This window comes from Aphelocoma coerulescens, chromosome 10, assembly GCF_041296385.1.
Source record: "Aphelocoma coerulescens isolate FSJ_1873_10779 chromosome 10, UR_Acoe_1.0, whole genome shotgun sequence".
Classification (NCBI taxonomy): Eukaryota; Metazoa; Chordata; class Aves; order Passeriformes; family Corvidae; genus Aphelocoma; species Aphelocoma coerulescens.
The window spans coordinates 13,893,000-13,905,440 of NC_091024.1; the positions used below are offsets into that span (position 1 = coordinate 13,893,000).

Consider the following 12,441-nt stretch of genomic DNA (forward strand, 5'->3'; position numbering starts at 1 on the left):
AGTGTTCAACAGGAATACAATTATGGAGGGCACTTTAACATTTTTTGTCCAGTGTTAAATCCTATAGGAGTTTTTTGTCTAAGTATGTTCTCCTCTTGTTAATCCATCAAAATACTAAATATGTGTATTAACAGAGAAAAACCCCAAAATTCATAGAGACTCTGTAAATCCAGTCATATGAGAACTGGGAAATGTGCCAAAATGCCTCATTAAGAGCTTGCTAGCCTATCTGTTGTCAGAATATTTTGGTGTACTTTTCATTCTAATCCTTTAGCAAAAGTACACTGCATGTCATAGGACAGTGGATTACAATTTTGAGTTTTTTTTTTTCCTCCAGATGGTTTACTAAAAACAAGCTAGAAAATGAACAACCAACAGGTGTTTTCAATGTGTCCAGTGCATGCTATTAATATATTATAGCCTTTGTTCTACAGATGTAGAAATTACTGGGAATTTGGCTATTGATTTTAGAGGGAGGAGGATTGGATCTTGTGTTACTGTATTAACCATTGGGGAAATGTTTCTCTAAAAGGTAGGAATACAGAAATTTCCAGGGGCAGAGTGATGATCTAACATCCTGTTTTCACAGCGGCCAATTCCCAGGGCCCCATAGGAAGGCAAATGCTCTCCTTTCTTTCCCTCCATGTCAGTTGTGTCAGAGACTACTATCAGTCTCTCAGTTTGTCATTAGCCATGAGGTAAATCTGGCTGATAACTCAGGCTGATTTCATTCCAGGCAGCTCACCATTCTGCCTGACCCAAACCTGAGCCTGTAAAGCCACCCACAATCACGTGTGTATCAACCTCTTCCTTCAGTGCTTCTTCACTTCATGACCTGCGGCAGCAGTGGATCTCCAGGTTACTTACAAAAAGCTATAAGATTTTTCCTTTGTGCCACTTTAATTCTGTTAACCCACATTAATATCCAGAGCGTCTCCGTTTACTTCTCAGTTATTATCAGACAGATGCTAGTAAAAAATGAGAGCACAAGTAGGGCAATTGTCTTTTCATGGTTTTTGGTGTCTTTCTGTTCTGCACCAGGGAGAATTGGTATTTCAGACAGGTCTTTTCTAAGCATTCATTGCTATCCATGCCCCTCTTGTATCTTTTTTCTGCTTATATCTGAAGAACTGTCATGCATGTGACTGTGTATGTGTGAATTTAAAAAAGCTTTGTGAGTTCTTTTTAGACAAAGCTAATGGGAAAAGAATACCCCTTGCAGAAGCTGCATTTTGAAATAAATACAGCAGACCTATACTGTTTGCTTTCCATGCAAAGCTGCAACAGAGAAGAGTTTAAACACACCTCTTGATAGGCCATTTCTGTTTACCCCTGCAAGGTGATAGAATTCTGCCCCAGCAAGAAATATAGGAAAATGTGCCCTATTAGGCCAACTCAAGGAGGCTTAATAGAATTCCATGGGTTAGTCAGTCCAGCCACTCCGGTAGCTTTTCAGTCCTTCAGTAACTCCTCTCAAAGATTTCCTGAGGTGGGAATGGTGCTCTATTATCCTAGAATAAAATTCTCAAAGAAGTAACTTGGGTAGGCCAAAAGTGCAGTAAAATGCCTAAGCATGATAAGGTTATGAAAAAAGAATAGCAGCTAGTTGTTCAGGGAAATGGAATTTTCAAGTTAATGCTAATGACAGAAGTCTTTATCTCCTCCTGGGCTGCAGTGTCCTGAAGGATGACACACGGGAAATCTGGGGAGTGGCCATCCAGATTCACAGATACACTGTGTGACCAAATATACAAGTGGTTAGGTGTGTAAATCCATTTCCTTCCTTGGACCAACGTTAGAGGGGCAGTCCCCTAAGTAATATTTAGTCATTGTGGCTCAGCTATTATTAAGTACCTTAACTATTTAGTCCTTCCTACATTCCCTCCTAATAACTTTACTCCAGTTAGACCCAACATTAGCTTCTGTATTGATTATGACTTTCTTCTATTATTATGACTTAGGCACAGAGGAAATGAGACAGTTCTTGGTGACAGGATAAGAAAATTCCACTATACTATAGATACAGATATGTCTGCTAGAATGTTTTTGGAGCTGGAGGAACCAAAATCAGGTCCCCTGATTTCACAAGTCAGTATGACCTGATATTTTATGGCTAAAATACTTCCCCTTCCTCCTCTTCCACATTATGTTCTTTTTATATGACTTCTAAGAAACATGTCTTTTCAGTATGTAGAAAGGAAGTAAGTAATAGAACAAATAGAAGATCTTTCATTTACACTAAACAACTTTTATGGGGAGCTCCCTGTCCCAGCTGTGTCTGTGAACAGGCAGTGGGCTGTGAGAGTCCATTAAGAACTGCTAAATTCCCATGTACATCGTTCTGAGATGGGAGAACATGGAGGTCTTAAACCAGATCTGAAACAAGAGACAAGCCAAATAGCTGAGAACTTCTGTAGCACCTGTGCAGATGTTCTAGACAAATGCCTGGCTTCTTTGTTGTTTTGAAAAACTTTCCATCATCCTCTGCCCTGAAGCAAGGCTCAAGTCAACCACTTGCTATTCTGGTCTTCTATCATAAAATAGAGCTGAAGCAGAATATTGGTTTTGCCCTTCTTACTCTTCTATGGTTCCTTTCCTGTGGAGAAACAAAGATAAAATGTCTCATCTTCCCTTTTGTAAACTAAAAGAAGTCAGTCAAATACATGTAGTGATTCCCTGTCCTTAATGCTCCCACTCCCTGAAATATGTACATTCCTCTCACTTGTGGAAGAACTTGTACTCCACAATTTATTTCTGCCTCTAAAATTTCCTTATTTTCTGCCACAATGACAACACTGGAACCAGAAGACATCTATCATTTGCTATTATCTCCAGAGAGTGGAATATGATTCTAAACACAGCTACCTGACAATATAACAGTGGTGCCAATGGTGGGGTGTGCCTGTTTTCTACTCTCCTACCTACCTTAACCAGTTCCATTGCATGACCTGGCCAAGCCACACCCCTGTGTGAACAATGCTGCTGCTCCTGTGCTGCATTATTTTTATGTGACATCTATGCTGAACTGTCCTGCTTGCATGGATTGACTGAACCAAACCTACTGCTGGAGGATGAGTGACAGGCTTCCAGCATTTCACGTGCATCTTGAGCCACATTGCCGTGGGCTGTGACCCAGTTGTGAACTGAATGGGAGACCTACATGAAAAAGGAAGCAATGAAGATGAATCAGGGGGTGGTAGTTTTTCTGCTGAATCAGAACTGTATTGATGCCATATATGCTTCAGCAACATCTGAAGTGATGCCATCTAAATCCCTAAGAATTTGTGACTGAAAAACTAGAGTGCTGTCTTTTCATTCAGATACAGACACATAAATTAAACTGTCCTGTATTTGTCTCAATGCATTTCATATTTCTCAGTTGATTTTAAATTACAGGTTCTTTTTGTTTAACAAATTAAAAGCCATGGCTGTAGAAGTATAAAATTACAATTTATAGACATGCTTAATGAAAAGCCCTGACAAATAAAGGTAAAAATACCATTTATTGAAAAACATGCCCTTCTAGGGTTTTGCAGCCTTCTTTAAAATCTTAGTAGTTGTAATTTTTTTTCTCTATTAACTGCTTTTAACAGTCTGGCTTCACAGATCACATCTGTCAGGTGTAATTCTTATTTTTCCCACTGTTCGGGATACAAACTGTGTGAAATGCACTGACATGGATGCATAAAGGCACATGGCAGAATCCTGTTACTATTGTCATTACCTGATTGGCTTCAATGCACTTGCTCTGTGTTCATGCCCAGATACAGCTTTTCCTGACTAACCCATTCCCTTTTGTCCTTTCTGTCTGTTCCAGGGGAAATTACTGTGCACGTGCCATTGTATTATTTCTTGAGCTATCTAGCATTTTTTCACTTTGTTGCTATATAGTTAAAAAGTACTTTGAGAACTCAACAGGAACATGGACTTTAAGTAGAAAGTAGGACAACAATTAAAAGCAGAAGATACTAAAAGAAACATTTTCTGCAATTATAGTCTGTGACTACATTTTCAGTAAAGGTGAAAGCAAGGTCTTATTGCAGGTAACTCCAGGAATTTCATTTTTATTCAATTCAACCATAACTGAAATAATGACATAAAATACATACAGAGGGCTTTGCACAAATAAAATGTGTATCCTGCATTTCTAACTCCTTGTGTGGGAATGCCTAGTTATAGATCTCTGTGTGTGTGATCAACAGGAAGGGCTCTGAGTTTTTTTAGTAATCTTGTATTAGCCATGTACCAAGAGTGTTAAGTGAGAGCAAACAGTTGTATCAACAGGTCTGAGAAGTGATATGATGCTTGTAGCTAAACCAAACTGGACATTCAGGTAGCCTTATGTGTTATGTCAATTCAAAAGGGTAACAGTAGCTGCAAATGCACCAAAGATGCATTTGCCAGTGAAAGACAAAATACTATTCAAGAGAAAAACTGCACAACATTATATATGGGTTTGTATACGGCATATAAGAGCACCTATGGCAACTGACTTTGGGGGCTCAGTTTCTGATATGTGTCAGGCTGTTTTATGACCACTAGCAGACTAAAATTTTCACATGAGCTGTAATACCCAAAAAAGAGAGTCTGATGGTGCTGAGCTAAGTGTGTTTGTAGACTACAACAGTGAGAGCTGGCAGAAAAAAGAAACAGCTTTGAGAAAACATAGTTGATCAAGGCTCCAGTTCTTACTGTCTGGTACTGGAATATTCTACATTTTACATCTGTCCATTTGATAATCTCTGCTATAAATGGATTTCATTCCTTAGGGATGATGAAGGCAGAATAGATCTTAATCCCCCTGGAAAGTGAAGGCTATTAGAAGTTAATTATAACCCATTTTTGTAGCAATACAAATGGGACTTTATAACCTTAATGACCACAGGTGTGAGTTCTTGTACAATTTGTAACTGCAATTATTCCCAAATCTCATAGGATTAATCTTCCAGTTGATCATATGTTACCAGAACTTTTCTTTTTCCTCTGGACTGTGTCAGCAGTTAGCCTGAAGATGGACAGGAGATTACAGTAAGACCAGGCTACCTGCTCCTGCTCTTCTAGGAGGGCAGACCTTCCTCCTCCATGTATTGCATGCTCTGTGTCCATCTTGTGATCAGAGGCTTTTCATAGAAAGGCCTGTTGATTCTGTCACATCCTGTTTCATTTTCTCCCACAGCATAATGGTCTTTGGGCCTCCAGGGAAATAAATATTTCAGTAATGCTGCTGATGGGAAACAGGGTAGTTACAAAAAAACCAAAGAAGGTGCCTACACTTTAAATTTCTTGCTGTTTCTATGTAATTATATTAACTATTTCACAATAACTATTGCTTTAGATATCCATACTGTAGTGTCATCTTGTAATTAACCTGCTGTGTGTTTGGACCATTGTAGTCACAGAGTGCTGGCAGGTTTTGAACTCAAAGCACAGCATCCTGGTCAGATTATGTTCTGCCACCATGTTGTGTATTGTCTCTGAGCAGTCTGTATGATTACCTTTTGGGCAGTCTGTCCAGCTGTAAAAATCTGTAGAATACTGTTATTTTGTCAAACTAGTTCCTAAGTAGTGATTTACTTTCTATTCCCCCATCTTTTTCAGTAAACTAGTGCCACGTCCCAAGCACAGTATGAAATGCTCACAACAGTGTACAATGACTCTTGCAGGAAAAAAGATCTGTAAACTGTGGCAAATCTTCTTCAGATTATCAGAACCAAGGAGGTAAGGTCATGGGGCCTGGCAAACAGGGACATGCTGAAAGCAAGCAGATACTTCTCCCTGAGGTCCCCGGGAGCGAAAGAGGGACACTGTGGAGAAAGAGGGGAGTGACTGTGTTAAACCTCCAGGAGGGATGAGAGAGAACGGCAAACGTGCAATAATGAGCTGCAGCCATGAATACATCCGGAGTGTGCCCAAGGCAAGCAACAGCTGGGCACGGGAGCACCTTTTCAGAGCAGAGGAGACCTGTTGCTTGCTAGAAGCCTGTCACATCTAATACTGTTGGTGGGGAATCAATCATGCCCAGGAGGACAAGGGAGTGGTCAGAGGTCCTTTGTCTGGGGAGCTGTCAACAAAGCAAACCCACACTTCGGGGATCTCCTGAGTCAGTAGTTGTAGACATATCTTCATGTTTCATAGCCCTTGTAACTTGTTTGCCATGAGTTTACCCAGCTACTTTTTGGGAGCATTTATACTCTTCATGATCAGTGATTCTTCGGACATAATTTCACACGGAAATACGGTGCCTGGTTTTCTTCAAAGCCACTGTTCTCAAGGGTAGGAAAAAATGAACAGCTATTCCCTGTTCAGTTCTGCATACCAGTCACGATGTTCTATGCTTCTGTTGCCCACTCCCTGCCACTGTCTTTTGTCCAAGCCAAAGATCACAAATCTGTTTATCCTCTCTTAATCCAAAAATAATTCTAGACCTTTTTTTCAGCTCTGCTGTGTACATCTCATATTCCTTCAACAGCTTTTCTTGAGCTTTCTTTTTGCTACTTGGGGAGCACCAGGTATTCACTCCATACAAGTGGTTGGCTTCATAATCCCTGTAGTGTAGGCAGAGCTTTGGGGATGAAGAAAAAGTTGTTCCAAATGTTGCTTTCATGCAAAGAGGGGTCACACAGGCTACACAAGGGCTGAAGAGATTGCAAATGGTTGCACGGTCAGCTAGCAAGGCAGCAAAGAAATCACACTCATTACTATACCTGTGTATCTTGCTGCTGGGGGAAAGGAAGAAGATTCAGAGAGTATCCAAAAAAAAAGGGGACTACTAACCCTGCATATAGGTTACTCCTTGGATGATATTAATTTGAGGATTAAATAGAACATGCTCCTTTTCAAACAAATATTGGTAAATCAGGTAAATGTGTTCTGCTGCTATTTTCCAAGAAATGGGGAGAGCTGCTACTAAGATAGACATAACTGAGAAAACCCTATTTTTATTGACTGTGTATTATCCATGGACAAGTCTTTTCCTCATCTGCATTTAGAAGATTTCCATCGAAATTAATAATATTCTCAAAGTTGATGCAGAACTTGCAAATATTCTCAGAGATCTGATTATTGTGCCTTACTCTCTCATGCCAATGATTATCGTGCCATACTCTTATCATATAGGAAGGGAGGTCCTTTTCCATAGTGTAGTACTCTGTGCCTGTTCTTAGAAAAGCAGTTGTGTTTGTGCATTGCAGTGACTCGGCAGACCCACGTACATGCCTTTTTCCAGACGGAAATAAAGTCCAGAAGGCACAAATTGTAACTAACCAGGGCAATCTCACAGGTCTGTGAACTCCTTCTCAGCTGAAACCACAAAGGTCATCAGCTGTCTGCATACCAGAATTTAAACAGACATTTTGCTCACCAGAATGACCAGGAACAAGTGCTGAGGGATAGCCCTGTGGGTAGACAACATACTTGTGAAGGAACTTGTTTCTGTTGATGATGATACACCTATTATCCACCTGCAAACCCACAAAAACAGCATTATAACCAGGACTTAAGACAGGAGGTGATTCATATGGAAATGCAATTGTTTGTAGGAACAAGACACCTTGCCACAAAAAGAATCGTGTAACACACAGCCAATCTTTCCTTGAGAGAAATCCAAATACAAGTGGATGTTCTAATTCATTTGCCTTGGGCTGTATTACCTTCCCTGGGAGGAGAAAAGAATAGGGAAAACAACAAAAATAACAAAAATGCAGACCCTTCATTCATTCCTCTGGGCTGGGCAATGATTTCTTCCTCTCTTCCTCAGATCCTTGTCATGTCGATAGCTCAATATCCTGCCCTGGGGCCAGAGAGCTGAGAGGCAGAAGCGAACAGAGGCATTGTACACAGAGAGGGTGAGGCACCCATAGTTCACTGCAGTTTCAGTTTTTCCAATGCAAATTTCCACTCCTCAGCACCCTGGTCGTTAACATCTTAACGGGTAAGGACATTGCGTAGCCATAACTCTGTTTTCTCGCGGTCTTAATTTAATTACATGGAGACAGGAAATAAATTATTTTAAAAATGCTGTTTAAGGTATTTGTTCTGCCATTTCTTTCAAGCAAAAGCATCTCCTTTCCTTATAACTCCCTTGATTACTGAGGAATGTAGTGCTCATGACAGATGCCCAAAGCTGCAGAGGAAGATGTGTGTGCCTAGGCCATGTAGGGTGGTGTAGGGTTACTGCGTTCCCTCAGCCCAGATCCGGAAGGGCTGAGCATCTGAAATGCTGAAGTTCACACCTGCAATCTGACTCGGGGCCAGCCGGCTCGGGCAGACCACACTCACCCTGTTGGACCTTTGGCACTGAGGCTGATGCTGTCATTCGTGCACTGAGCTGCCCCGGCTTTGTGCCTGTCAACCCCGAGGCTGGCTGGGGTCTGGGTGCTTTCTGATGAGCCTGGTACCCATTCCTGGAGCACGGATAACAACTGACAGACCTGGGTGGCTCACGAATTGCTGTGGGAAGAAGGGGACGACAGCGTCCAGCTTTTACATAGCACTCTCTGCTTACAGTGCTCAGAGGTGGGTGCCGGAGAACGGGACTGAATGGCTGCCAGTGGCTCCTGCGAGCCCTAACCCCCGTTTTCCAGTTCCGGGAGGTGACTGTGTGACAGATGGACTTGTCTGGGTCTCCCTTCGAAGCCTCTCTCCCCAGGCTGCACGCCGACGCCCAATATTCCCGTGAGCGGAGGGAATGCCACCCTGCACTGGCACCTGAGCGTCCCACAGCGACCTTGCCCCGTACCACCCCACGCGAGGAAGTCGGGCACTTCAGCGGCCCGAGAGCCGGCGCGGGGCCGCGAGTTCCGCGGGGCGGAGAGGGAAGCGGAGCCCCGCGCAACCCCGGCCCGCCTCCGCCCGGCCCCTGCGGCCGCCCGCGGCCAAGTGCGCGGGGGCGGAGCCGCGGCGCCGGCCCGAGGAGCCGCAGAGAGCGCCGGCCCAGCGGCCCGCGGGGATGCTGCGCTACAGTTCGGGGCTCACGGTCACCGCCACCACCCCCCGGAGGCCGCCCGGCGACGGCGGCCGCTCCCGGCGGAAGGTGCGCAGGGGAGCGGCGGGGAGATCCCGCGGGCGGGGTCGCGGGGCGAAGCGGAGGTTTGACTTCCCCCCTCGTGTAGTTACCTACGGGGCGCCTTGTCTTTCTCTTTCTCTCTCTTCCCCCTCCCCACCCCCCCCCCCCCCCCCCCATTTTCGGTGTTCTCAGGTGAAGCTTGCGGTGTGCGAGAGCATCTTTTTGTGCGTTCGTTGTAGGTGTGGGGAAAGGAAGAGTTTTGGGGAGTCTTGCAAGGCTTTTGCAGTTCTAGACCCTGGCTTGTTCCGTAAACCTGCGAGGAAGGTGTACTTGTGTTGGAGACTTACCCCGCATCCTTGAAATGTGTCTGGATATTTACAATTGAGAACTCGCCTATCCTAAAAAACTTGCCTATCGTGAGAAAGCTCACCGTAATGATTAAGTTGGCAATAGTGATTTAATTGTATAATCAGTTCCTCAAATGCAGATCTATAATTTGCTGATTTTTTAAAAATTTAATAAATGTGATTAATAATAACAACCATGTATTAATCTGTTGGGCTTCTAAAAAGTTGGTTAAACTCAGACAGATATGACAGGAATGCTCTGCAGCTGCCTAGCTTTAAATAGCCCTTTTCTTGCTGCTGTAACTACACTGCTATCATTGTGAATGCTGATTCCACATGTGAAGAAAAAAATCAAAATCAGTGATAAACTTATCCTTACCAAAAATACATCCATACGATCATGATGTTTCATGAATTATGCAGTTATTGTTTTGATGCTTCAAAAATATGAGTTCATAATTGAAAAACTGAAGAATGTTGTATTGCTCTGGGTTTACATGATAGCAAGGTCAGAATCGTCTTCCTGAGAAAAAGATCCCTGGTCTCCCTATATGCCTTCTGTGTTCCCATTGAGTTTCCCTGTTTTAGTATTTCTTGAAGAAGTTACAGTAAGGGAACTTCTGTTCAGGTGATAAACTTCTTATTTTCATCCCCATGATAGATTTCCTGGGAATGATGAACTGTATTTGATACATTCTTTTAAGGAAACTGGTAAAAATTTAATTTGCAACTACAACCCGCTGGGAAGCTCTTGTCCCTTATTTTAGTGAAATGTGACTCCCTTATCGTGAGTTGTCAGAAGAGGAGAGAAAGACAGTTAGAATAACTGCTGAATAAATGAAAGATCTGTGTCATATTCCTGTGTGCCTGTGGTCACAGGAAAAGTGCCCTTTAATTGTGTGTGGAATCTCATGGCAGAGATTTCATCAATGGAGAAGGCTAATCAACAGATAAATGACCAAAGAAAGTACCTTCTTCTTTACTTTTTAGGACTGAAATTAAACATGCATTGTTTTTCTGCTTTTACCTTCAAAAGTCTAAAGCTAACACTAGACCTTAGGCAAATGGAGTGATTTTTGGCCATTGAGCTGATAGGGTAGTAGATAGTTCCTCAACAAACATGTTATTCCCATTTTTTTATCAGTATCAACACATTAATATGTTGATACTGAATATTAAATTCTGGTGGTGTGGAACTCCAGAGTTGGTTTGAAGCTAGATCAGTATTGAGCTACATTTTTTTCCTGTGGTGTTCTTGTAAAAATCTTAGAGACTGGTTGCAAGTAGAATAGCCTGTACTTTTCCTACTGCTGTACTAGTAACTTTGGTTATTCTATAACAGCGTTGCTCATAAATTTAACAATTAATTTTAATGAAATAATCTGTAATTATTTCAGCCCATAGTTAACTATGATTAATACCTTTCTGGGTGGTTTGTTTTTTGGAGAGGGGGAAGAAGAGGCTGAAGAACATTACTCAAACTGAATCTGTCATCTGTGTTTGTTTTAAGTTGCACCCTAGTGATTTGAGTAGGATGGTAAACATAAATGTGGATTGTGGATCTGGGCCATGAATTCTCAACATTTTAAACTAAGCTAGATTGGGGTTTTTTTTCCTTAACTGCCATATTGCAGTAGCTCTCCTCTATGCTATCCCACTAGCCTCTTAGAAATTTGGTGAAAAAGCATGTTTTCAGGGTTACTTTTCATTGCAGTCAGGAAACTTCTGCTGTTTGGTGTCGTATTGGGGTGAACCTGTCAGTCTTTTGTTTTCTTGTCTGGGTCTTTGTTTCACAAATGATATCAGATGAGCTTTGGAAATGCCACTCATGGGTTGTTGGTGTCAAAAAGCCAGGAGCGAACATAAAATGTCGTCACATTTAAGATTATTTATATTGTTGACTTCCCAAAGCTACAGATGCTGCAAATTAAACAAAAATTTGTCATTCTTGTAGGATTTTTAGAAAGATACCTGTTTTTTCTTCTACCCAGAATTTATTTTTAGAAGTTACACTCACAAAGTAACAATGTCAGTGACATAAAGGTAAGGTGGAAGTTGTGTCTGTCCCTGTTTTTTCTCACTTGTTCTTACTGTCAATACGCAGATGAAGGAAATTGAATCACAGCTCTTTATCTCAATCTCCTCCCCACTTTCTCTCTGCATTACCCAGTTTGTTTCTGGAAATTACTTTTTCATCCTCAGTTGCACGTTATCCTGCCACTGTTTGGCACCGAGTTGAGACTCTTCCTGTTGGGATTTCATTTCCATTTTAAGGCATCACTACAGCAGTGTTTGCTGTGGGAGGAGGGCTTGCTGGGACTTCCATGTGAGTCTGCTCATTGATTTGGTGAAGTAAACTCACCAACAAATGGCACAGTGTGTTGTTCCTTCAGGAAGCCCTGCAGAGCAAGAACAGTGTATGTACGGTGTTCAGAACTGCTTCTGGGGGCTGGAGGAAAAAGCAGTGCCTGTTGTTTTTCCTTTCCAGTCTCTGCAGTGTTTCTGAATTTTACAAGATCAGTCTGTGGTTCTGTCCTTAGATAGGATAGAATGCATCATCTGGGGCCTAGGAGGAGCAGGACTGCATTGCTACTTCATACATTTGCTGCTGTTTCCCCAGAGATGCTGAGGAAGTCCTGTTGTTGTAAACAATAGCAGAATACAGCCTGTGTAAGTTTGTTCTAGCAAGGAACTGGGTGGTACTTTGCCACTGCTGTACAAGCCTTGCTGGGCAGCTTCAAGGCTGGAATCCTTAAGGTTGCCAATTGGGGTGGGGTAGGGTAAGTGCTTTGGGGGTAATAAATAAGGCAAGGTGAAAAGGGCAAGAAAAAATAGCTTAAATGATAACAACCTTTTGATTGTACAGAGGTTTTAGTCTCAACAAATGATTATTGTTAATTTATATTTCCAACCTAGTTGTTATGACTTGACTGCCATCTGTACTGGACTTCTGTGATTTCCTTCATAGTAGCCCTGTAACACCTGTGATATGAAGGGCAGTCATGGTTCACTCACTGTACAGCTACAGGGATAATTACTTACTTACAATCACTGCACTGTGAATCTGTGTTGGCTATAATTAGCCTCGTA

At 42.2% G+C, this 12,441-nt stretch overlaps 1 protein-coding gene across 2 annotated transcripts in view; it reads left to right on the forward strand.

Annotated features, from left to right (window-relative positions):
- Window positions 1-8,199: 8,199 nt before the first annotated feature.
- The window catches only part of MYZAP (myocardial zonula adherens protein), a 51,443-nt gene continuing 47,201 nt past the window's right edge, over window positions 8,200-12,441 (forward strand). Inside the window, exon 1 of one of the 2 annotated variants that reach the window (XM_069026223.1) lies at window positions 8,200-8,514. Coding sequence is in view for 1 of the 2 variants with exons in the window: in XM_069026224.1 (XP_068882325.1) it covers window positions 8,948-9,031 (84 nt within the window). In the remaining variant the exon portion in view is untranslated. Of the gene's footprint in view, window positions 8,515-8,875; window positions 9,032-12,441 lie in introns of those variants that run through there. The other variant, XM_069026224.1, reaches the window with a different exon arrangement.